The sequence below is a fragment of the Gambusia affinis genome, linkage group LG01, assembly GCF_019740435.1.
Source record: "Gambusia affinis linkage group LG01, SWU_Gaff_1.0, whole genome shotgun sequence".
Classification (NCBI taxonomy): Eukaryota; Metazoa; Chordata; class Actinopteri; order Cyprinodontiformes; family Poeciliidae; genus Gambusia; species Gambusia affinis.
Genome location: NC_057868.1, coordinates 4,916,582 through 4,940,041, shown reverse-complemented (window position 1 = coordinate 4,940,041; position 23,460 = coordinate 4,916,582). Strand labels below are relative to the sequence as shown.

Sequence of the window (23,460 nt, the reverse complement as noted above, 5' to 3'; positions counted from 1 at the left end):
TGCAAGTTGTGGGTTTAAAACCCAGCCATGGGCCTTTCTATGGAGTTTCTATGTTTTACCTGTAACTGTGTGGGTTCTCTTTGGATACTTTGTCTTCTTCAGTCCAGCGGTTACTTTTAATTGTTCTCAGGAGTGAAAGTGTTTGTTCTTGTTTGTTCTGTGTGTCTTTGTGTTGTCCTGGGATGGACTGAGGATCTCTCCAGTGTTTTCTGCTGTCTCTTGAATGGACAATGAATGGGTGGATTATTAAAAAGTGTCTGAAATTTGATATTTTTTTTGACTGGCCTTGATTGACTGGTGGAGAACTCAAAAAGCGGATGTTTTCTCTGAACAGCAAACACACCATGAACAAGCTAACATGTCACACCAGTCTTCATGGTGAAACTTGAGTCTACAGGGGAAAAAATCCACAGTTTATCAAGAATCTTTTTTCAAATTTTTCTATAAAGGGATAATAGCCAATTACTCAGACTGCTACAACACAGAGCTAGACTTTATTTAATGGTGCTGGTCATTCCTTCACCATTTGAAACTTTTTGATGTTTCAGACCCAACTATTTCTGGAACAGAATTTCAAATCATACATTTCATCATTAGTAGGCAAAGGAGAAAACTGAAGAAGTAACCAGGAAGGCACATTTTATTACAGTAAAGTTATTTTTGTTTTAACCTTTCAAGCTCTTAACCTCTCTAGGAGACGTGGGGCATAAAACCGTTGGCAGGCTTGCCTCTGATTGGCGCAGTACTGATGGAGATATTATCTGTGTATATACGTTCCAACTAAAGCCATGAACAGCAAAAGCTATCATGGTGATTTATTCTCTTGTGACCTATTCTAGTGATTAGGCTCTGAACAAACAACTTATGTTCACTTTTTCAGGTTACAATGTTATGGTAGTCAACACCCAGACAGACAAATTAATGGAACTGACTCTTGTTTGAGTCAGAACATGTTTATCTGACTGTGGATGTGAATTAGTTACCAGTTTTTTAAAGATTTCTGTATGCTAGCTTTTTCAGCAGGTTGCTCCATGTGGAAGCCTGTTAGTGACCTCAGCCAGCTCAATACTGGGAGGATCTCTCCATGGGGCCTTGGAAATGGTGACAACATTGCCTGTTGCTGCCAGAGGGCTGCTCTCAAATTCGAGCAGGGAAAACATCTGACATGAAAAACAGGCAAGAGAGGGTAGTGGGACTGTGATTTGTTACAGGAACTACATGCTTCATTATTTATGGTCAAAATAAAGAAACAGGCTTTTAAAACTAAAGAGCACACACTCACCCATTTTCTAAGTCGTCAATATCATCATCGTCGACATCATCATCGTCGTCGCCATCGTCTTCGTAGTCATCGTTTGGATTCTTGCCGCCAAGATCGCTGTCACTGAGGTAACCTCCCTTCAGGAGAGACGGATCTGAATCCTCCAAGTCTTCTATGAGGTGGATACGTGAGGTCTGGCTGAGGCGGAGGGGAACGTCAGATGGGGCGCTTCCTGTGGATGGGGCGTCGCCGGCCTGCAGACGAGGGCTTGCTTGCCCGTGGCGCCATGACAGAGGAGAGGAGCGGTTGGAGAGGCTAGAGATTGAGAAGGCAGCAGCTTCATCGCTGTCATAGCTGATGGTCCCCTCCACACAGCTGCTGGATGGGAAGCAAACGGAAAGGTCAAAAAGTTGATTAATTTACTCATCTGTCCTGATAAGAGCTCAGCATCCCAACACATTGTGAGTACACAACCTTAATCGGCTGGTATTTTGTCTGAATGCAGGATAATGTATTATAATGAATGCAGGGTAATGTACCCTCCTCTGTGGAACTGAGATAAGGGAGATCTTTTATCTGTTTATTTGAATCCCCATTAGCCATTGGTGTAGCAATGGCTAATCTTCCTGGGGTCCACATTATAGATCTACGGACCTTCTTATCCAAGTAATCCGCTCATGTGGATTGAAGGTAAGGTAAGGGTCAATGCTAAGGTAAAAGTCCTTGCATCATATATTGTGTGTAAAGTACGTGAAGATTTTATAAGAGACTATATCCTCTGTGCATGCTAGACAGTTAAGCTTCAGCCTAACACAGTGAGATTATTTAGGAGGTTTTACCTTTTTTTTAATAGATCTAGACCATCAACTAGACCTTCACTGGCCTGTGCCAGAAGTAACAGCATCAGTTGCTTGACTGAACTGCTGTTTGTGCCAAAACCAAGTGGCCAGCTGAAATGTGAGTCAATGTTTGGCCCGGAGGTTACTGGAGATCTAATACGGGTCCTTTAAAGGTGAGAAAGCCAGAGGTAACCTGAGTCATCAGTGTGCTCACCAATATTGGACTCATGACCGTTTTCTCTACTCTCATAAAACTTAAGTATTAGAATTTAGGTTTAGGCAATCTCTTCTGACATTTTATATTTCGATTATCGGAGTTACTTTTTGGATAAAACTTTGAATCTTTCATGTGGTTTAAAGAGAGCTCCCCAGGAAATTAAGCATTTACTCTTCAGATTGATTTTCACAATACAGTGGACCAATTAATTTATGATATTGCTGAAACTCACTGTATTTAAAAATAAACATCTTCCACCTACCAGAAACTGATGATTTCTTCCCGTTACGGAGAATGTATCCCCTTCTCACCCAAACCTCACTATAAGATGCTTTGTATTGACTTTACAAGGCTTAGGGATTATTCTGCTGTGAATATACGTTTGCTTTAAGCTCACCTTAGAATAATTCCACCTGCAGAGGCATAATGAACAGGCTTTTGTTGCTGTTTTCCTGTCAGCAAACCTGCCTTCAAATGACTCAACATTGAGCGTAATAACTGCACACTGTGTCACAATCATTTTATGCCAGGAAACATTTGTATGTGTCTACAAACATGAGCATCAGTAAAAACTCACTGTGTGCCAAAGTAGTACAGCACAGCACATCACTACTTAGTGCCTGGTCTGACAATTATGAGAATTAGCATATTAAAAGTTACAAGCGCTCACGCTGTGTCACGGCATTTGCATTTACCCGCTGCATTAAAATTAATCTCGTCTGCAGGATACAGAAACGTCCTCGTAAGAAATACTGTAAAACATTTCTGAATAAAAGGCCACATGGCTAAACATGAAGAAGCTGCGATCGTCTTGTTGGAATAGATTTTAAAAGCCTTTTTTGTGTGCTACATGGTTACAAAATTGAAGATAAATGATGTGAAATACACTGATTAGCTTTTCAGGGGAATCCTTTTGTTTAATAAATGCATATCTCCAGCTCACACAGGACATATGACATCCTATTTGCACAAGAAACCTTCTGAGGTAGACTCTGAGGCCTTAAAGCAAAGTCAGTATTTGCTGACTGAAGGTTATCACAGTGCAATAAAAATATGAACGGCAGAGGAAATGTATTCCAGCAGGGAACCATCTGCTGAGCTGCTCTACACGTGGAGTGCTCCCGCTGAGGGACAGGGAAAGGATGCATACTGGAGGAATGCAAAGACGAACGGATGGAAGGGAAGCTCTGAAGGACAAGGACACATTAAATACTGAAACTATCACAGGAACCAATGGAAGGAAAAGGACATCCCGACACACTTAAATTCAATCAGTCCAAGCATCGTCGCTTGTCAAGATACAACTCTTTCAACCGTTCAAATGAAAGACTAGCTTTGAGGTCATTTTTGAATTAATTCGGTTTTGTAACAACAATTCAAACAAGACTCATTGCAAGATGAGGGCGACAGACTGACTGCAATAGGTCAAATAGGGAAACTGATATTGATCTGTGTTCCCACAGGCTGTTCACCACCTTATGCAACTGGTTGAAATGTCAAAGATTCTGATGTGTGCGTTTCATTTTTAGCATTCTTTTCCCATGAGATTGTGCATTAAATTGTGCGTGGGTGTGCAAGTGCGTGTGTATTTTGGGGTTTTTGAGTGGCTGACCTGTGACTGAGCTGGACCCCTCTCAGACTGGTCATGGTTTCCTCCAGGTTTTGACGAAGGTCCAGCACATTTTGCACCGTCCTTTTCCTTTGAGACTCTGGATCTGCAGGGGTACAAAACTCCCAATTACATGTATGAAGAGGATGAGTGACATAACACCAAATATGACATTCTTATTAAGCCTAAGGAAAGACCTTGAAAAGACTGTGACATGTTTAATACATGTCCCTTGTAGCCAAAATCTGAGATAGCTCAATGTGCAACAATAGTTCTCATTCCCTTGAATCTTTTGCACATTTTGTCACATTATAACAAACTTTACCAACACAGAGCAGTGTATTATTATTATTGTGAAGTTGAACTTAATGTTCATGTAAAATGTTTTATAATGTAAAATGTTCAACACTGATTAACACTTTTGCCAGCCTCTGTAACAGCAGTGTGAACCAGTATTTTTATAAACAACAGCAGAGCAAAAATGAACAAATCATGAAACAGATTAAAAAGATAGAAGAAAAATCTTAACCCATATCAGTTTCAACCAAACAGCTTTGTCATCTGCCTGGATAGATGTATGGATCTCACTTTAGTCTGAGTATTCTGCCACTTTTATTCATGGTGGACTAAACCAAAATCTATCCTCAAATAACCTTAGTAGCAGACACACTGGATTCTGTGTCAGCCCTTTCAATTCGGTTGCAATCTGCTCAAACAGAATCGCATAGATTAATGATTTATAGTAACGTGAGGGGGGCCTGTCCTTAAACTGCCCGCAAGCAGGAATGGATTAGATGGAAATAATCTAAGTGAGAAAAAAAACACATCGAGCCATTAAAACAACAAAATGCTATGACACAGTTCCAAACTAAATGCTCTAATGTTCAGATATAACTTTTTTTTTCCGTTCATGAGAGATTGTTTATGAATGTTTCTAGATTTTAATGCTATCACAAGAGACCCACCACTCTCTTTTTCACACCCTTTCAACAGAGAGAGAGAAAAAAAAGCATCTCTTTTAGGTAGGAACTAATCAGGACACCTCTGCTGCATCGTTTAACCTTCACCTCTGCTTGCCTCAATGCTCTAGACTATGTTTATGTGAAATGGGATGGAGGAAACAGAAGTGTTATGAAGGTCAGATACAGGGCAGTCTGCTTATCCCTGAGGTTGAGTTCAATAGACTATTAGTCCAAGCCAGCTGACTCCCAAACCTGCACAACAAAAAGTATTACTTAGCCACAGGAAAATGTCACATGGCAAAATATATAAGGGGTTCCCTTTAAAGCCATCCTCTCCACATTCTTAGAAGATATTGTAAAGGATACATTTTAATTGTCCATATTTTTATGTCAGTAATTTATTGCTATTGTTACCAGTAACATTAGTACTTAGTGTGTCAAACTTCTTAGCTGCCTGAGTGATGTTTGAAAAACACACTCAGGCACACTCGCACCAAGTTTTCAGACGCAATGCAAACTCAAAGGTGATAAAGCTTTATTTTGAGGCTACAACTCCAAAACAGGAAAATGTTTTGCCCAATGAATGTTAAATAACACTCCTGTGAAGAAGCCCAGATGGTAAATGAGGAGGAGAAGAGTAAGAGGTCATCCTAATGAGAGAGGAGGGAAAATAATGAGGTGCTGGAAGTGTCAATCCCAACAACAGCTGCACACTTACCCAATGGACACATTTGTATATGAATAGTTAGTCGGCCTCCTCTCTTTCAAAGATTCAGACAATCTAATGGGTACTTGGACCAAATGTAACCGGATTGATTTGTCGTCAAAGGAAAAAAAAAAAAAACAACTAATAAAATTCATCAGGCTGGAGATCTAGAACAAAAAGAACATGACTTTGTAATCCAAACGTGCAACTCAAATACACAAGTGCACACTACAGACATCAGATGACCAAAAACATAAAAACTCCCCCAATTTTTTATTTATTTTTTTTCAGATGGAGAGTGGAGTTGTGACAAAGACTCCTACCGTGCAAATTCAGGCCATAAAAAAAACCTCTTCACGGCTTAAGGACATCCAGAGTTGATAATATGATCACATTGAGATTAATCTGGAACAAAGCGTCTGAAATACACGCAAACACAGACAAAGCGTGACACACGCATGTGGGCTTTAATTGTGCGATTCTAATTATCCTAAATGGGAGCTTTGTTTAACAATGCTGTCAAATTGATTAGCTATGGTCTGCGTTATTGTGTGCGATCCTCTGTGTGGACGAATGAGTGCGTTTGTGATTACATGTCTGTGAGTCTCTTCCTGTCCCGCCTGTGCTCTGGTCCCGGTGGCCCCAGCTGGCATGTAGAGCGAGGTGGGGAGGGTGCAAGTGAGAGAATTAGGGATGCAAATATCCCTGTCAAATCCTAGCAGCTCCCCTGGGGTGCCGATGATTTACACTGATCTGGTTTAAACTGAGTTTCTCTCTGTTGTGTGGAAGTATTTCTGTGCACGTCTCTATGTGCTGGGACACCGTTTCCACCCGTCTCTTCTGGATTCATGCACATAAACAAGATCCAGCTCCACAGAGGGTCTAAGAAACCTGCTAAGGTGCCTTTCTTAATGGACAACTCAGACTGTTGAAATGAGAGTCAGCATGTTGGACTGAGAGTGCCCTTGTAAGTGCAGGCAGGTTCTCCAGGGCTGTCTGTGCATCCTAATGGAAGAATGCTTTCAGGCAAAAGAGAAAAAAATAAAAATAATAATAAACTCAAGTGGCATGAGTTCTTTATTTTACATGGATATATGACATTAGTTCATTTGCATAAACAAATTTCATAAAACATTGGAAGGACATCTCTATCTGCGTTTCTTTGACGTCCTCTTTAACTTCAGTTTTTAACATGGTGGCACTCTTCATTGTAGTCTGCAGTGTTTAAAACAACAGGCACATATATCCCTTGGTATGTTCTGCACCGTCATACATTGTACAAATACATGGCTCCACATTAATGAATCAAGGCTCAGATTAATGTTTTCAAAAACTGGCTGGGAAAAATGGCAGTATGGCTCTGGGGCTTGTATTATATGCTATCAACAGCAGGTAGTGGAAGCTGGTTTTTTTTCAGGAAACCTGATCCCATTACAAAATACCTTGATCAGGACATACCAACTGAAGATGTTGTTTCATTTGTGAAGCAGATAGGAATAAAAAAAGAGGTAAAGTACTTTATTTTGTGGCTAGCAGAAAGAGCATGTGGGAAAGTAAAAGCGAGAAAATGCCTACTTTGGTTCCTCTGGTTTCATTCGAGTCTCCTCTCCATTAGAAATAAACTCCCCAAAGATGTATTAATGGCTTCTGTTCTTGTGAAATTATTATTATTATTGTTATTATTATTATTATTATTATTATAATTTTTTTTTTTTTTTTTTAGTAGCATGACATTTTCTTACCTTTGCAGGAATAGGTGTGTGTGTGTGTGTGTGTGCGTGGGCGTGTGTGTGTGTGTCCCTCATCAGAAAGATATTATTTTTTTTGTTGAATATGAATGAAAGGATGAGTAATGGCCCACATTTCTATTCTTTCCCTCCTTCCCTCCGGAGGTTATCTGTCCATGTCCTGTCTGCGTGTGTGTGCACATATGTTAGAGTCACAGCAGCCATCCTCAGGCCACAGCAGCACTTACTGCATGATGGATGGCTGCAGCTCAGCTTCGCTCTGCCGCTCCTGCACCTCCTTCCACACACTTTGTCAAAGTTTTCACAAGGGAAGTGAGAGTTTGTGAGCTACAAAATAAGCCATTATAGTATTCCACTCCAGTGACACACAACTGGTTTGTTGTTTTTGTTCCAAACTGATAGCTAACAGCCATGATGCATTTATTAATTATGTTTCCTTTCTTGTACGACAAAACCATAGTTAAAATATTCATGCTTCCTGCTTTTCTGTTTGTTTTGTCTCTGCCTAGCACTGCAGCTGTCAGCTGACCTCAGACAGCTTGCAAAACAGGAAGCATTACAAAATACAGCGATTCCTGCTCATCTGGAGGGGCCTCACAAACACACACCGAATGCATATGGACGCACGGAAACACACACTGACGTTCCTCTGCTACACCAAGATGTCGAAACAGGATATTGGAGCATTTGATGATGTCCTCTGATATCCAACAAGACCAGCTAATGAGTGCATCAGGACAAACAACAGCATCTGTGTGCATTAAATCTAAACAGTTGTTGGCCATAAATGATGCAGACGTCTCGCCATGACAGAAGGTTTAAGCGTGTACATGGTTGAGAGAAGGAAAGTACACCAGTGAGCCAGTGAATGTGGAATCCATTTATAATTGGAAATCCTTATCCAGGAGTCTTCGAAGCACAGCTGCAGAGTTTTGGGCAGTTATAATTGAGACAACCCGATCACGAATCTCAATGTGAAAAAAAACAAACCAAATCCACAAGTTAAACCTTCCAATTTAAATCTCCTCAGACCAGGTTGTACTGCTGCCAAAGCCTAGCTCTCCAAATGTGGATACAAACACAAGCATATATATTTAAAATACACTTGGCATATCTTCTTAGCTACAGCTCTATCTGCTTAAAACCCACTGTGCTATCTGCTTATGGGAGAGGTTTAGATAAGGAGGCTTTAAATGACTTAAGACAAGTTTACTTTCATGAAATGACGATAAGGATCTTACCAAACTCTGCCCGAAAGAACTTGTCATTTCTGAACGATCTCAAAAAGCAACACATCCACCTCTGGTATGAATAATTTCAAGAACAGATGAGAACAAAGTCCAGTTCCAGAATCATTTCTATAGTTTTGGGACACCGACAAATCACAATAGTAACCACTGTCCGTAAAAGGAACAAAACATAGAACAATGGTCAACAGTGGTGCAAAAAAACAAAAAACTTTGCGTACATCAACATGTCGTCCTTATATCACAAAAAAAAACAACAACACAGAATGGCATCTATGGCACTCTATGCCTCATTTGTCTTGGCTAAGGTCAATTGACATGACTTCTGGGAAAATATTCTCAGGACTGATGAGACTAAATTGGAACATTCCAAATGGTCTGTACCAAATACCAAACAGTATTTCAAAATAAAAAGCATCACATGGTGAAATAACTTTCCCCATTAATTTTTAGAATGATAGTCCTGGGTTGTTTTGGTGCTTCAGTTTCCATCCATGCAAAAGCACAACGCTTACATACTAAATAACCTGACCAGCTCAGGCAGAGCATAATGTGTGGTAATGTTTGGGTGTGTTTTTGTTCAAGAGGGTTCCTTCCTGTGGAACTATTTTTATTTTTTTTTTCACAATGCTCTTCAAGCAGCTGCAGCTTTCCTCGCACATGTCAGACACACAGCCTGCACTCGCCTGGACTCTTAACGAGGTGATGGGTTGCAAGGGGAAGTGATGACAAGACAGCGTCTCTACTAAAGTGTTACAGATGCACATACTAAACAAGGAATCAAGATGGTTGGGTAAATATTTGATTTGGAGAAACCATCTCTAAACATGTTATAACAGCTGCAAGAGCAGATGTAGATTGCACAGCGGCTATTTTTGGATCTGCATACATTCATTTCTGAGCAAAATTAATTTTCTTTTTATTATTTATATTTTTCCCATTAGACTACAACTTTGAAGAAATGTAGAGAAACATCATAAACTGAAAAAAAAAACTATTTTGGCAGTGTCACGATCTATTTGAAAAAACCATTTAAATTAACTTTTATCCTCCCTGCTGATGTCTTGAGATGTTGTTTCAGTGTTTGAACATGATGTTTCTTCCTGATGTTATCTATTTTGTAAAGTCCCTTTCTTCAACAACATACCCACATAACAAGGATCTGAAGAGATTAATTTTTTATCCCTCATTCTTCATTATGAAGAATATCATCTCTCATGCTCAGTTAGATTGGATAGGGAATGTCTGGAAGCATCAAGTTTTACATTTTTCCACAAGTTCTCAATCAGATTTGGATCTGGACTTTGTCTGGAGTTCTTTATTACATGAATGATCTAAACCTTTCCAATGCAGTTCTGGTTTTCTTTTTGGGGTTGTTGTCCTGATGGCAGGTGAACCTACAGTCTCAAGTTTTTTTTCAGCATCTTGCAGGTTTAATACCAGGGATTCCCTTTATCTATCAAATTAGCTATGCAATTAACTTTGACCTAGCTACGTGTTTCTGCTGGACAGAATCATCCCTAAAGCATTATTCTTCCTCCAGGCTGGCTTCGATGTGACTTTGGTCCAACACATCTGAATCAAATAGTTGAATTACCTCAATTTGGAGTCAAGTTCTCTTGAATCCTGCTAGTGATTGTATTATTTGATTCAGGTGTGTTGAAAGAGAGACATATCTAAAAGTTGCAGGACACTGGCCTTGGACTTGAACATATCTGGAAAATAGTATCTTCTTTTATATGATTGTGGAACACGTACGGGCTGCACAGTGGTGCAGTTGGTAGAGCTGTTGCCTTGCAGCAAGAAGGTCCTGGGTTCGATTCCCGGCCCAGGGTCTTTCTGCATGGAGTTTGCATGTTCTCCCTGTGCATGCGTGGGTTCTCTCCGGGTTCTCCGGCTTCCTCCCACAGTCCAAAAACATGACTGTCAGGTTAATTGGGCTCTCTAAATTCTCCCTAGGTGTGAGTGTGTGTGCATGTATGTCTTGTCTTGTATGTCTTTGTGTTGCCCTGCGACAGACTGGCGACCTGTTCAGGATGTACCCCGCCTCTCGCCCGGGACGCAGCTGGAGATAGGCACCAGCAACCCTCCCGACCCCATTAGGGAAGAAGGGTGTAAGAAAATGGATGGATGGATGGATGGAACACGTACATGATTAATGGCTGATGTGTCTCCTGGATGATTTGTTGGAAACGTTTAGCAGGACATCTTGTGTCCTGTTAAATGCCATAGATTACAGAACAATCAAACTGGAATTAAATTATCAAAACACCAAACAACCCAAGATCTTAACACTTTTCCTCGTAGTTATCACTGCTTGGATTGTAAATTTACCACAACCTCTCACATTATAACCGCCTAACTAGGTTTTGCATATTGCTAGGTGGTATTTTAGTGGATTTCTGTAGACGTTGTGCTGAATAAAGATATACCAAATAAAAAAAATTCAACAATTGCAACTGCAAGAGTAAGGTATTGGTATGATCATAAAATACTTCACTAACTCCCAAAGCACATTTTTGGAGTATTTGTAGTGTACCAGTTTGATCACAATGTTGTCTCAGAAACATCTGAGGCTTTCACATAACATCTGTATTTATACTGAGATTAAATTATACAAGGATTTCATTATTTTATCTGTTTAGTTGGTTGTTGACTTTCAAATTTCATTTTGCTGGTATTTTAAAGAAATGCATTTCAAGGGAATTTTTTTTTAAGGAGTGAATCACAAATTTCGGGATTTAAAATGGAAAATTAACAGCTGATGTGAGCTTTCTGTTTTCAACATGGCACAATATAAATGAGAGGATTGTAACTATGCAGTTACAATCTTATTGAAGTGAGATCTGATGAGACAAAAACACACTGAGTACTAATACGATTTAGGAGGAGGATAGCAGGAAGTAGACTACACTAATGCAATGGTCTCTGCATTAAGTTTTTACAGACTGACCACAGAGCATTTAAACCCACATCTAAACACAAACAACCATACATATCACTACTGAAGTGACGAAAGACAATGAGCCTAAACAGAAATGCTACCATGCATGTATACAGTCCTTTAATCTATGAATAATCTTGGCTACAACTTCTCTGTCATGCTTAAAAGATGTTCTCTGTCCTCTTCCTGAAACCCTCGTGCCAGAAATATCCTCTCTGCTGTGTGACTGGTGACAGAACACCGCTGGCAGTCAACTCGCATCAAACATGAAAGGGAGGAAGAGAAAGACAGGAAGAGAAAAGTATGTTTTATTTGTCACTTTCCTGTTGCCATTTGTTTTTTATGTGGCGTCTCACCAGCTCCTCTATTAAAGGACAACTCCCATGAATCCTTCACTCAGTAAAGCCCGGGGCAGATCCAGGGCCGCCCCGCATGGCCCCGGCCACTCCCGCATCACATTAGAGACTCAGCACTCCAATCACAATGGAGGAACTGACTATGGAAAATACCCTGTCACGGTCAAAAAAAACCCTGAGGAATAATAGGAGGAGAGTGGATGTGTGACCGAACATGGCACACATTCTGTGTTGATGCCTGCTTGGACTTTGGACCGAAGAGGCTACAGTGCTTTGATAATATTTTCCGGCAGCTCCCTTCGAACAACTATTTGTGTTCTTGTTAAAGCTCTTGTTGGTTTCTCTATGGGGCTTATTTTTCCCCAAATCAGAGTCAGGGGGAGAAAATCAACCACACAGAGTTATAGACACGCAACTCAGTGTCAGTGTAAAGAAACATGCACTCTGTTAACAGAGGAAACTTTCTGAGCAATCCATGTGCAACTTGTCTCACATTTAGTTTTTGTAGCATCTTGAATTGAATTGATTTTATATAAATTTCAAATGGACATTTTACAAAGAGAAAAACAAAACAACAAAAAGTAGAACTTGCATATTTTCTTAGTTTAATACCCTTTTACCAAACATACATATTCAAATATATACAACACACCACTTGTTTGGTGACTATGAGTCTGAAAAGGAGTGTGGAGAAATTTAACTTAGACGCACAAGTGATCACCAAGACCACAGAGTTTCGCCAATCTTCTAACCTACTTCCCTAAATGCCTAAATCTCCAATCAAACAGATGCCCTGATGACTTTAAGCTTTAATTCATTTTAGTTTGTATGGATGGTCTTTTCCACGGTGATAGATCTGTGATTAGGCGAATGGGAGGGGAGGGGGAGTTGCATCTTCTCATTATCTTTATGTGAGGCTTAATCCGGAAGCTTGGTTGGTGTCTTAGCTGGGATTCGCTCTAAACTATTCCTGCCCCATGCTGGGAGAGGCTAGTGCTTCAGGGAGCTTACCCTCTCCATCGTGCCTCATTATGGGTGCTGGATTGGACCACGAGGGTCATTAGTGGAAGACATCTGAGGTTCAGAGCTTTAAAATGACTATTAAAGCATTTCAAATTTATTCATTATGGTGGCAGAGTTTCACAAGTAGTGTTCATCCTCTCTATCCTCCACATCCAGCCTTAACTCTAAATCTGCTCTCAGAAGACTCTGAAATACATTCTGGATTTGGAGGAAAGACCTCCAGAACCTAAAGCTCCTTCACGTGCACAGATTAGTCAATTGGTTTCCCGAATCCAATAATTGAAAAGCTGCTGGTAAAACATGTCTGATTAAAGATAAACAAATATGACAGAAACTAATCTTGACCTTGCAGAAATTAAGATTTTTATTTCTTTGTCTTTCTCCAATGTGCACAGGAGGGGAGTTTTATTTTATAAATACACAGAGGATTGTGTTTGGTTATACAACCTCCCTTTCATTCTACATCATACTTATCTATTACTGCAGGCTAACCACAAAAGGACAGTGTCGCATAGGATGTTGTCAGATGTCACACAGTATGACATGTAAAAAGTACAGGCAGATTTCCACTCCCTACAGATAACAGTTAGCACAACAGATTTATCTGTTATAATTTTCTTCTCCAGTAAAATATCCTGTACCAGCATATTCATATCCCCAGTAAGCAAAAACATGAGGTAAGGCTGCATAGAGAATGGAAGGTGTAGATCCACTGAGCATCCATAATCTATCTTCCGATGACAGAACAGAACCCAATTAGCCGAGAGTCCCGTCGGAAATGGAGAAGCAGATACAATAAAGGAGGAGCCCACAGCTGCAAAGCTACAGGGCAAGTTACGATTAACCTCTCTTCAGCACACACATGCAAATTCACACCAACACGCATTTGCACACACACGCAAGCACACAGTGTCCTCTGTATATGCTGTGATTTTGTGATACACCTTCTTGGAGGTCGTAGCAGACAGTAATGACCCACTGACGGAGGTTTCCTGGCAGACGTTAATTTTAGGTCAGTTGGTGTTGCTTCTATTCAGCTTCTAAGCTGAAGCAATTCTGCAGTATAATTTGTTTTGTTAATGGTGTTTTTCTTACTCTCAATGCCATTGTGCATCGTAAACGTAAACTTTTAGAGAAATGTAATTGTGAGAGAGTTCTACTTCAAAGTGACAAAAGGCACTGAAAAGGCCATGGAGTAAATGTAAATTTTTATTGCTATTGGTCAGCTAAAAAAAAACAAAAAAAAACAAAACTGAAGCAAAAGGTTTAATAATTATCTGCTAATGCTGCCAGATTACATGCAATTCGTCTTTGGTTTTGGGATCCTGGTCTCATCCTTTGAAAACTCAAATAATCCCATGAAATTTTTGGATTGATCTATCAGATGTGAATGGCTCGGATCGGAAAGACGTTAATTGTTTGACATCTTTCCGATGACGTTAAGCTTAACATCCGATGAATAATCAGTATTCCCTAGTGGCCAAATTTTAACATTTGGCATTCCACATTAAGTAAGTTAATTCAGCAAATGCTATTGGTTAAAGTTCACATTGGTCTATTTAGAGTGAAATCACTGATGCCACTATCCATTTAAAAAAAATCTTTCTACATGTGGTTGACATTGTGAAATGGTTCTGCCTTTTCCTTTTCCCCTTGTTAAACTCAGTGCTGTGGAGGATTTTCTCTCTTTTCAACCTTATTCTCTCTACCTGGCTGCTTAATGAGGTTCTCGCCAGTAACTTCACAACAGCAAAACAAGGTCACACACATGTACGCAGCATCCACACACAAAACAGCATCCGGAGAACTAACACACTGAGGCCGGCAGGGGCAAGGTCATCCTGGCTGGGATTTTAGGCTCTGCTGCAGGAGACAAGCTACTGAAGAGAACGAAGGACGAAATGCAGAGGAAGACGGCAGAGGGTTTGAAAATGAGCAGAAAATTATTTATTTTTGTCAAGACTTCACTGGTCTCTCTCTTCCTCCCCACTTCCTGTGAATTAAGATGCTTTCTTCTCCCACTGAGCGGGAGGGATGAAAAGAGAATGAGCAATATCCTAACACAGAATTTCAGAGACTGTCTATAAATGAGTAATGGGTGAAAGGTTTTAGTTCAACACAATAGTTATACACAATAATCATAAACACAGTCATTATTCTCACAGTACACCTCCAGAGGCTAAAGCTTAGGATAAAGCAGCACATCCGAATGACCGTAACTTGTTTACATCCACGGCAGACAACTACCTGCCCAGGCAGCCACCCGCTAAGATTCCACTCTCTCCTCCCACACGTTGCCCTCGGAAACAGGGGGAGGACATTGGAGTGGGGTGGATAGTGACCATCTGCCAGTGGCCCGGAGATCAATAGACGTGGACGGGGAAGGGGTGGGGTTGAGGGAGGGGTGCTGCGAAGCTAAATATGTGGCCCACTGTGACCAGAGCCTGGCTCGATGTGCAGCCGTTTTATTTACTGAATGAAAACACACACCCCACGAGTCCCACTCACACGGCATTTATTAACGAATGGCTGGTTTTAGTAGGAGCCAGAAGACATGAAGGCATATGATGCCTCCTAAACGCTGCTTACAATAATGCATGATATTTGCTGTTGCAGGCTTCAGATTTGCTCATCTGAAGTCTGAAAATGAGAGGGTTTAATATAAATCTAGATCACCGTGGCACTGGGTCAGTTGAGACCAGGACAAACCACTCTGCTGCTGCACAACAAAACAATGCCAGCTCTCTAGAAATGCTTGCTTCAGCAATGATATGGAGCCGTATTGTGCTAGTTCATGCGGTCGGAGGTGAAAGGACGGGTTTAGGTGTGGAGAGTAAAGCTGCATTACACTTACCCAGCATTTGGCTAAAGAGAAGCTGCTCCAAGTCTCCTAGAACGGTCACCACTAACTCTGGGTCCACCTTCAGAAAACTCTTGTCATTCTCTCCATCTGTCCCTTTCTTTTCTTTCTTTTCCTCTGATAACTGAGCTCCGGATTTACCTTTCTCTCCAGGTTTCTTGCCATTGGTGCCAGCGCTCCCAGCTCCATTGGAGTTAGCTTTGAGAGGCTTCTCGGCAGAGTCTGTACCTGGGCTCACTTCGGATGCTTTACTGATCGGCTTCACCTCAGCGTAAGGTCCCCGCGGTTTACCAGGAGCCGGGATTCGACTTGGCTTACCCATGTTTGAAGCTACTGCTGGGGAGCCGAAGGATTTAGGCTTACCCTGGAATAGAGACTGTTCTGATTTTGAAAGTGTCCGAGACAGAGGTGGTCTCCCGCCACCTGCTTGACCTGCCTTGGTCTGTCCGGCTTTGTTAGACCCTGCTCCAGGACGGCTTGCATCATCGTTCCATCGAGGGGATTGGTACAGGTGCAGCTTCTTCTCAGCATCAGTGAGCACACATAAGTTGCCAAGTGATCGTTGCTTGCGGAGCCCAGATGGATTAGGTATTGGAATAGGGATAGAGCCGGCGTTGGGCCGATACACTTTGAGCTCTGACCCTGAGGGACGTGGAGGTGCCTGGGGCAATGCAGAGGGCTTAGCCAGTGGCTTCCTGGATGCCATGGGCTGGGCTGAAGTATCCTGACAGGAGACAGCTGCAGACCTCAGATCCAGCTCTCTGGGCTTAGCTGTCATGCTAATATTAGCCACATTAGCCTCCAGCATCCCTCCTGTAGGAAGAAAAGCAACAGCATCAGTCATCCACTCAGAAATGCATACACACCAGCTGATTAAAGGAGCCAGAGAAAAGAAGGGGACAAAGAAATGCGTAAAGGCACAAAGACTGAGTGGTTGTCGCCCCCTTTTACCCCAGGGTCATGACTGAGTGAGCCAGACTCCCTGCAGTGTGAGACTGTGGGTTCACTTCTTCGCTAAAAATGATGAGTGGGTTAGTAGAGTGACAGTCATACTCACTGCTGATAATCCATGGATTTGCAGATCCTTGTTCAGCACCAAAATCCACTAGCTACAAGCGTATCCACAACTGCCTGCGCGACACAGATGAAAGCCTTACCAGACGCTAGCTCAATGTCCCTTCAGGATACCTCTGTCTTGCTCTGTACTACCTCCTGTTCGGCAGGCGACCAGCAGCCGACTGACAGGAGAAACAGTCGCAGCAGCACCAACAACACCCCCCTCTTCCTCTTTCTCTCCTCCCTTTGCCTCTCCCTCTCTCACTGTGTTGCTCACTCTACCCCTGCCAGCTCATTCACCCTCCTTTCCTTCATTCTCCTCGTTCCTTCCTTCCTTCATGTTGTCACTTGCGTGGTCTCTCCTCCTACTGGCTGATTCATCGCTCCATCCTCTGTTTCCAAAATACACTGCAGAGGCTGTGCTACGCGGCTCACCAGTGAATGGAAAACAATAAGGGCTTTAAAAGATATGAAACGTTTTGCGTAGAATTAATTCTCCCTTTCACCTTGTCCTATGTCAAGGTGAAGATAAACTTTGATGACGAGTTTATTGTCCAGCCACTAAAGACCTAGAAATTAGTAATTGGATGCAAATCATGTAAAAATTAAGATAATTTCTGTGACTTACTAAGCCACAACTAATAACCTACAGAACTGAATTTATCAATACATTACCTGACCTGCCTCGCATCACTTATCTCTCATTGCATCTTTGCCGACTTCCCATTTTAACCCACCCACTCCATCCGGCCAATGCAGATACAAGAGCTATTAAATTGATATCGTACAGTTTCATGCATGCCTCAACATTACAAATTCACTGCCTCTGTGATGTAAACAACTGTGTGTGCGTGCTTGAAAGAGAGAGCGAATCTAAGAGTGTGTGTTTTTATCTGTATTCCCCCATGCCTGTGTATGAATGGGTCTTCTACAAGTGTGTCACATTGATGAGACAGGACCAGAGTAGTAAGAGCTCCAGTGGAGGGAATTGGTTAGTGTTCACTATATCATCTTATCACTCTAGACATTCCAACCCAGACAAGAGAAGGAATTACTTTCCTCCTCCCCAGTCTACTAATTTATTTTTCTTCACAGAGAAGACTAGATCTTGGACACCAGACCTTGTTTCACCCTAGTTAACATGGCCATGTTAATACTCTACACAATTTCTCGTCCAGGTGAGGAGAGCCTCACAAATGCTTTCCAGTCTGCTTATGTATGGGATACACTATCATTATATGTCTCTGCTATGTAAGAAAGAGCTTTATCTATATTTTGATCTGACAATCATCTTTTGAATTATAATTTTTAGTATCTTTCTGTGCCATTGCTTTATTTTCTCTTTTTTTTTTAAAAGACCAAATCCAGACTGAAATATTATAAACTTTTATGTGTGAATACACAAAAATAGTAATTATTAGTTTCCCAAAAATATTGCTAAAATCCCAGTCTCAGAGATTCACTGGGAATTTGACTTGGGCTTAGAATCAGCAATGACAGCATGCTCAAAAATCACTGGGGCATATTTCCAGTCAGTGAATGCCCCTTACCTAAGATCTACCAGACTGCACTGGGAACAACACTCCTTAGCTGAAAGAAAAATACTCAAAACAATTTGCAAATGTTTTGATAGCCTTAAAAACCATATGCTTGCCAGAAAGCATATATGTACAATAAATGCCAAATAATTTAAAACAAAAGTTAACCAGAACCAAACAAGAAACAATTTGCAGCGTTTTCACACATTGTACTTTACAATGTCTATTGCTACGCTGATGGAGCACAAAATGAGCTGTAAGTCAATAATAAGGCACTCACTATCTGTATATATCTGCATGCAGTCCGTTTTTGAGTGCTAATGCATCCTGTGTGCATAGTGGTCATCTAACGGACAAAGCATTCACATCTTTGGTACTTAATGGTAGGTGTGTTCCTTTGTTCAATTTGCACGTAGCAATGCTTATAGCCAGGATCTTATCAGGCACCCAAACGGCAAACAACGAGCTGCTTCTTGTTGCATTTGCATAAATCGGTTAATACAAAATCAGAGTGAAAACAGGCCTGTTTGCTGACATTTCACCTCATTAGCAGAGAGTTAATTTAAAAACGGATCAAACCAATTTTGACTGAACCTACATAACAACACTAAAACACATTACAATGCATGTTTTTTTTTAATTTCTCCCTAGCCTAAAGTCCATTTGGTCTTGAGTGAGGGTGTGTAGTAAAGGAGTGTGGATGAAGACGTAGGCATACAGAGGCTGTTTTATTGTCTGAAGGCCATGGCCATTAATTAGTGGTAGCAAGGTTTAATAAAGGACCAATGTTGAAGTGGTTTTGCCACAGTGAAGCCTGGGCTGTGTGGTGACGGCTATATGAGCTCTCTGAGCTGGTGTGGGGTGCGGTGCGTTTGCGAGGGTTGTAATTTAAGGCTATTAGGTGCTGTACATCAGCTCTTATACTTCCCTGATGAAGGATTAAGGCTAGTGAGAAGCAAGTGGCCACATACAATGTTGCTCTGTGTGTTGTACACATGGATTCAGAAAAAAGACATGAGTCAGTGCTCTTACAAACACGCACATATGTACACAAGTAAAGTTTTGCATTAGCAGTGCACAGATACCCATTTGTTCAAACACTCGTCTCTCTGGCTCCACAGTCTAATCGCTTTAATATATGGTTGATTTAGACTTGGAGATTATTGTCCCACTTTCTTTCTGCTTAGTCTCAAAGTGTACCCATTACAGCACACATACAGTGCATTGCAAAAGGACTCATACTGCCCTACATGTCTTGTGACAAATCTAAAAAAGGGACTACTTATGACTTTCTTTTTACTGTTTTTTTTGTCTTACCACCCTGCCATAGTTGTCAGAATCTTTTGGAACTCACGACTTGCAGTTGTTCTGTTACCAGACATCTCCCTCATGCCCACATCTGAGGGAGATGTGGGGATAATATCCATCGCCACAGCCATCTTTGCTGCTTCCCTAATTAATATGGAATAGAATAGTATACAATAGAATACTTTTTTGTCATTGTACTGGAAGGTACAATGCTCTTCTCACCCGAGCTGTTAGTTTAAGTTGGCAGCTATGTAAGTTTTTGTATGAAGTCCTGTCCTATACTGTTTCATATCCTAACCCTACTATTAACCAGATCTGTCTGGTTAATCGTAGGGTTTTACTGAACATAGGGGCAGTAAATTGCACACACATGGACTCTGTTTACTAATTAGAAAACCTCTGAAAGTTGTTGGTTACATTAGATTTGCCTTATGGTGACCAGATTAAGGACAGCTAAATATATAAAAGCCAAACTTTTCAGATTGTCACCAATTTTGAAAAATATGTAGTTATGCACTACATTATACTGGTCTGTCAGATAAGATTCCCACCAAATAGTTGTTTATATTATGACAAAATATGAAAAAGTTCTAGGCTCATGAGTACTTTTCAGTGATGTTGTACACAAACACACATATACTGAGACAGGCTCTCAGACCTGAGCAATTTGGCCTGACATCAAAGTAGCTAATAGTTGTAATGAGTGCCAGTCGTAAATATTAGCGCTGACATTCAGCATGTAGCAGCCTCGTACACTCAGCATATTTTAGAGCAATGTATGTGAATATTTTTGTCTTAAACTGGCATTAACAATTTAAACATTTCCATAAATGGTTAAAGGTATTTACTGGAAAAAGGTAATGAAAGGCATGACTGACAAGTAAAATTAGATAGTAGATAGAATGAACAGGGTCAAATAGGTGCAAAGAGACAGCAAAGCTGGCAGAGGTGGAGAAAGTGGACAGTGTCTCACTCCTTTGCATGAGTATATTTGCCTTAGCATTTGTAACCAGTGTGAAACAAATTCGCCACTATATTTCAACAGAGCAGTCATGTGAAGAAGGACTCACTGAGATGCACTGAATGGTTCATTATACGCATGTTTACAAAGTTATACAAGGTCTTGGGCCTTGAAAGGAAAAGTACTGAGAGGAAAGAGCAGTTTAGAAGCAACTAACTGCATCAAAGTGCCTCAAACCTAAATAAAATTAAAAAGACTCATTTAGGCTAAGCAGATGGCATGTGTTCTCACTTTCACCCACTCACTGTTGTCATCCACCCCCACTCAGTTGCTTTTGTTTTGCCTTTTTGTGTGCAAATACGAGAACAAAATTTTGTGGGATTTAAGAGGAAAGAAAAAGGAGGCTGAGAGGCTAGAAGCCTGTTTGAGTATCAAAAAGATAGAGCATCAAAAAATAAAAAAAGACTGGAAGGATTTTAATTTCACATTTTGTGCTGTTGAATTCTAGATCATGACTTAAATGTGTAAAAAGTAGAAGAAGGAACCGGAAGTGAATAAACAAATAGGATCAAGAAAATTGCTGAAAGCTGCATTTAAACTCAGGCTGTTCATCAACTGATTGGAAGTTTAAGACCATAGTTTTTATGTGATTTTTGCCCAAGCGTTTACTCTGTTTATGCTAATGGAAAACTTTCTGTCTTTGAGCATGGATTTTTGAGATTCAGTAGAAAGGCATCTTGCAAGGCAGTCTTATGCAGTGAGACAAGAAATTTCAAAACTGATCCTAAAGGTGTTCTGTGATGGACTGGCAACCTGTCCAGAGTGCACCCTGTCCCCGTGCACAGATAAGAATGAGCTCAGTTTTTGTTGAAAGCCCAGTAGACTATAGTCAGGCAGACAATGGAGCTTTTTCCTTCAAAAGAACAATAGAGCTGTGCAGTCCCAAGTCTGCAGCTGGATATGTGGAGAAATTGTAGAGCTCATCCTTCTTGACTAAGGGCAGGGATGACCGGGTCTTTCAACAAGACACACTTCAGTTCCAAATGCCTGTCTGACTCCTTCCAGGACAATCACATGCCTGTTTTGGAGAAGTCTACATGTTCCCATAATCAAAATCTCATTGAAAAAGTTTGGGATAGCTGACAATGGAGCTTTGCTAAACAGTCAGACATAAATTTTAGATTGTTGGTGTCACTCAAGATGCCATCTTCATCACATAAAGCAATATTCCTTTCAGCCGTCTGGCATTCTTGATTCTTTGCATCAAGCATGCCTACGCGAACCTGTAAAATAATCTGCTCCTCACTAGTGAGTCTTTATTTAAAATAATCAATTATTTAAAAAAAGCAGTATGAATTAAAGATTCTTGTAACTTTCCCACTCAGTCTTAAGATGTTCACCAGGAGTGTGTTTCTCAGAAACAAAGCAATGAGTAAGAGTGAGAAGTGTAAGGGGACGGGTGAGGAAGGATCTCAGTATGTGAGCCAGAGGACCAAAGGAAGCTCGTAAGACAGAGAAGGGATATCCTGCCTCAATGCCTCAAGTCTCCTCCAACGTTTGCTTGTGTCCGCAAACATGCAAACACAGGGGGTCCACAGGACGCAAAGAACAACAGCACACTCTGACACACATACACAGGGGACTACTCTCAGTGACATACCCTTGGACCACACAAACACCACGGCATGGTTATTAATGTCCTGTTTATACACAAAACATTTAAAACAGCAGTCTGGTTGATGCATATAGTACGTGGCTTCCTCCTTTGGGGTAGAATAATGTGCTTGAATAACAAAGAGGGTTTTTCCAGCAGTGACAAATCTCTAGTCTAGTAGTTACAATGACTACTGATGATGAGCTTCATGAGTCACCAGCTTAAGCATTTCAGCAATCCAGCTTTCAGTGTCAAAAGTGAGACTGTATCAGTCATACAAGCAGCCAACTCCTGCGGCACAAATGTTAATCTTGTAAAAAAAAAAAAAATAATAATAATAATAATTCTCTCCCTCTGGGTGGACGGCACAAACTCATCATGAGTCACACACCAGCTGAGAGGAGAAAAAAAACATCAGCTGCCTTGCAGAAATGTAGGTGAAGTAAGAGAATTTGTACTTTATGTTTTTATTTTTAAAAAAGAAATTGTAGAGATGGTCTCCTGCTAAAGCCCCAGTGTTGACATTCTCAGCACACTTTCCTGGGGTATCCCATAGTGCTCTGCTACCGACAATGGTTGCCTGGTTACAACATTTTGTGCATGTAGTCTCAGTGGGATCTTTAAGTATATTATAAATGTGTAAATCAAAATAAAAGTTGAAATGTATTGGTCGCAAATCCACAGTGTGTGCTTATATTAAGGCATGTGAACATGCTTTGTCATGGGTTATTAATGTGACAGAGAGATGTCTTTGTGATTTCACTTTTGAGTGTCTTTCTGTGTGTCCCAAATTGAGGGGGTTACACACATGAATAACTTAATTAGACTCCCTGGGTTGGGAGTCATCCCACAGGTCAAGAAAGATCCTGTGTGTGTGTAATCATTCACCCATTCCTTAATTTACCCATCTCTCTCCATGCTTTCCTCCTTCATCTCCTGTTCTGTAATGCAGCTGCGCATTAACCCTTGCTTCCTGTGTTATAAGGAACTGTTCCCTGGGGGGAAAGGGTTGCAGAAAGAAAGCAGCAGAAATGGAGATAAGACGACGCAGAGGCTATGTGTTGGTAGTTATTGTGGGTAAAAGCCGCCCTGGGGGAGGCTCTTCTTTTATGCTCGATATATTAGAGCACTGCAGTATTTGCACTTAGAAGTCACCTTTTCCATTGTGAAA

The 23,460-nt window shown here is 40.9% G+C and overlaps 1 protein-coding gene across 12 annotated transcripts in view; it reads right to left on the bottom strand.

Annotated features, from left to right (window-relative positions):
• The window catches only part of LOC122827880 (neuron navigator 1-like), an 85,941-nt gene that overhangs the window by 49,308 nt on the left and 13,173 nt on the right, over positions 1-23,460 (bottom strand). For 9 of the 12 annotated variants that reach the window (XM_044110987.1, XM_044110972.1, XM_044111003.1 and 6 more), the window contains exons 5-7: positions 15,767-16,585; positions 3,930-4,032; positions 1,283-1,639 (exon numbers count right to left, since the gene is read on the bottom strand). In XM_044110987.1, coding sequence (XP_043966922.1) covers positions 1,283-1,639; positions 3,930-4,032; positions 15,767-16,585 — 1,279 coding nt within the window. Of the gene's footprint in view, positions 1-1,282; positions 1,640-3,929; positions 4,033-15,766; positions 16,586-16,829; positions 16,988-23,460 lie in introns of those variants that run through there. The other 3 variants (XM_044110980.1, XM_044111059.1, XM_044111051.1) reach the window with 2 other exon arrangements.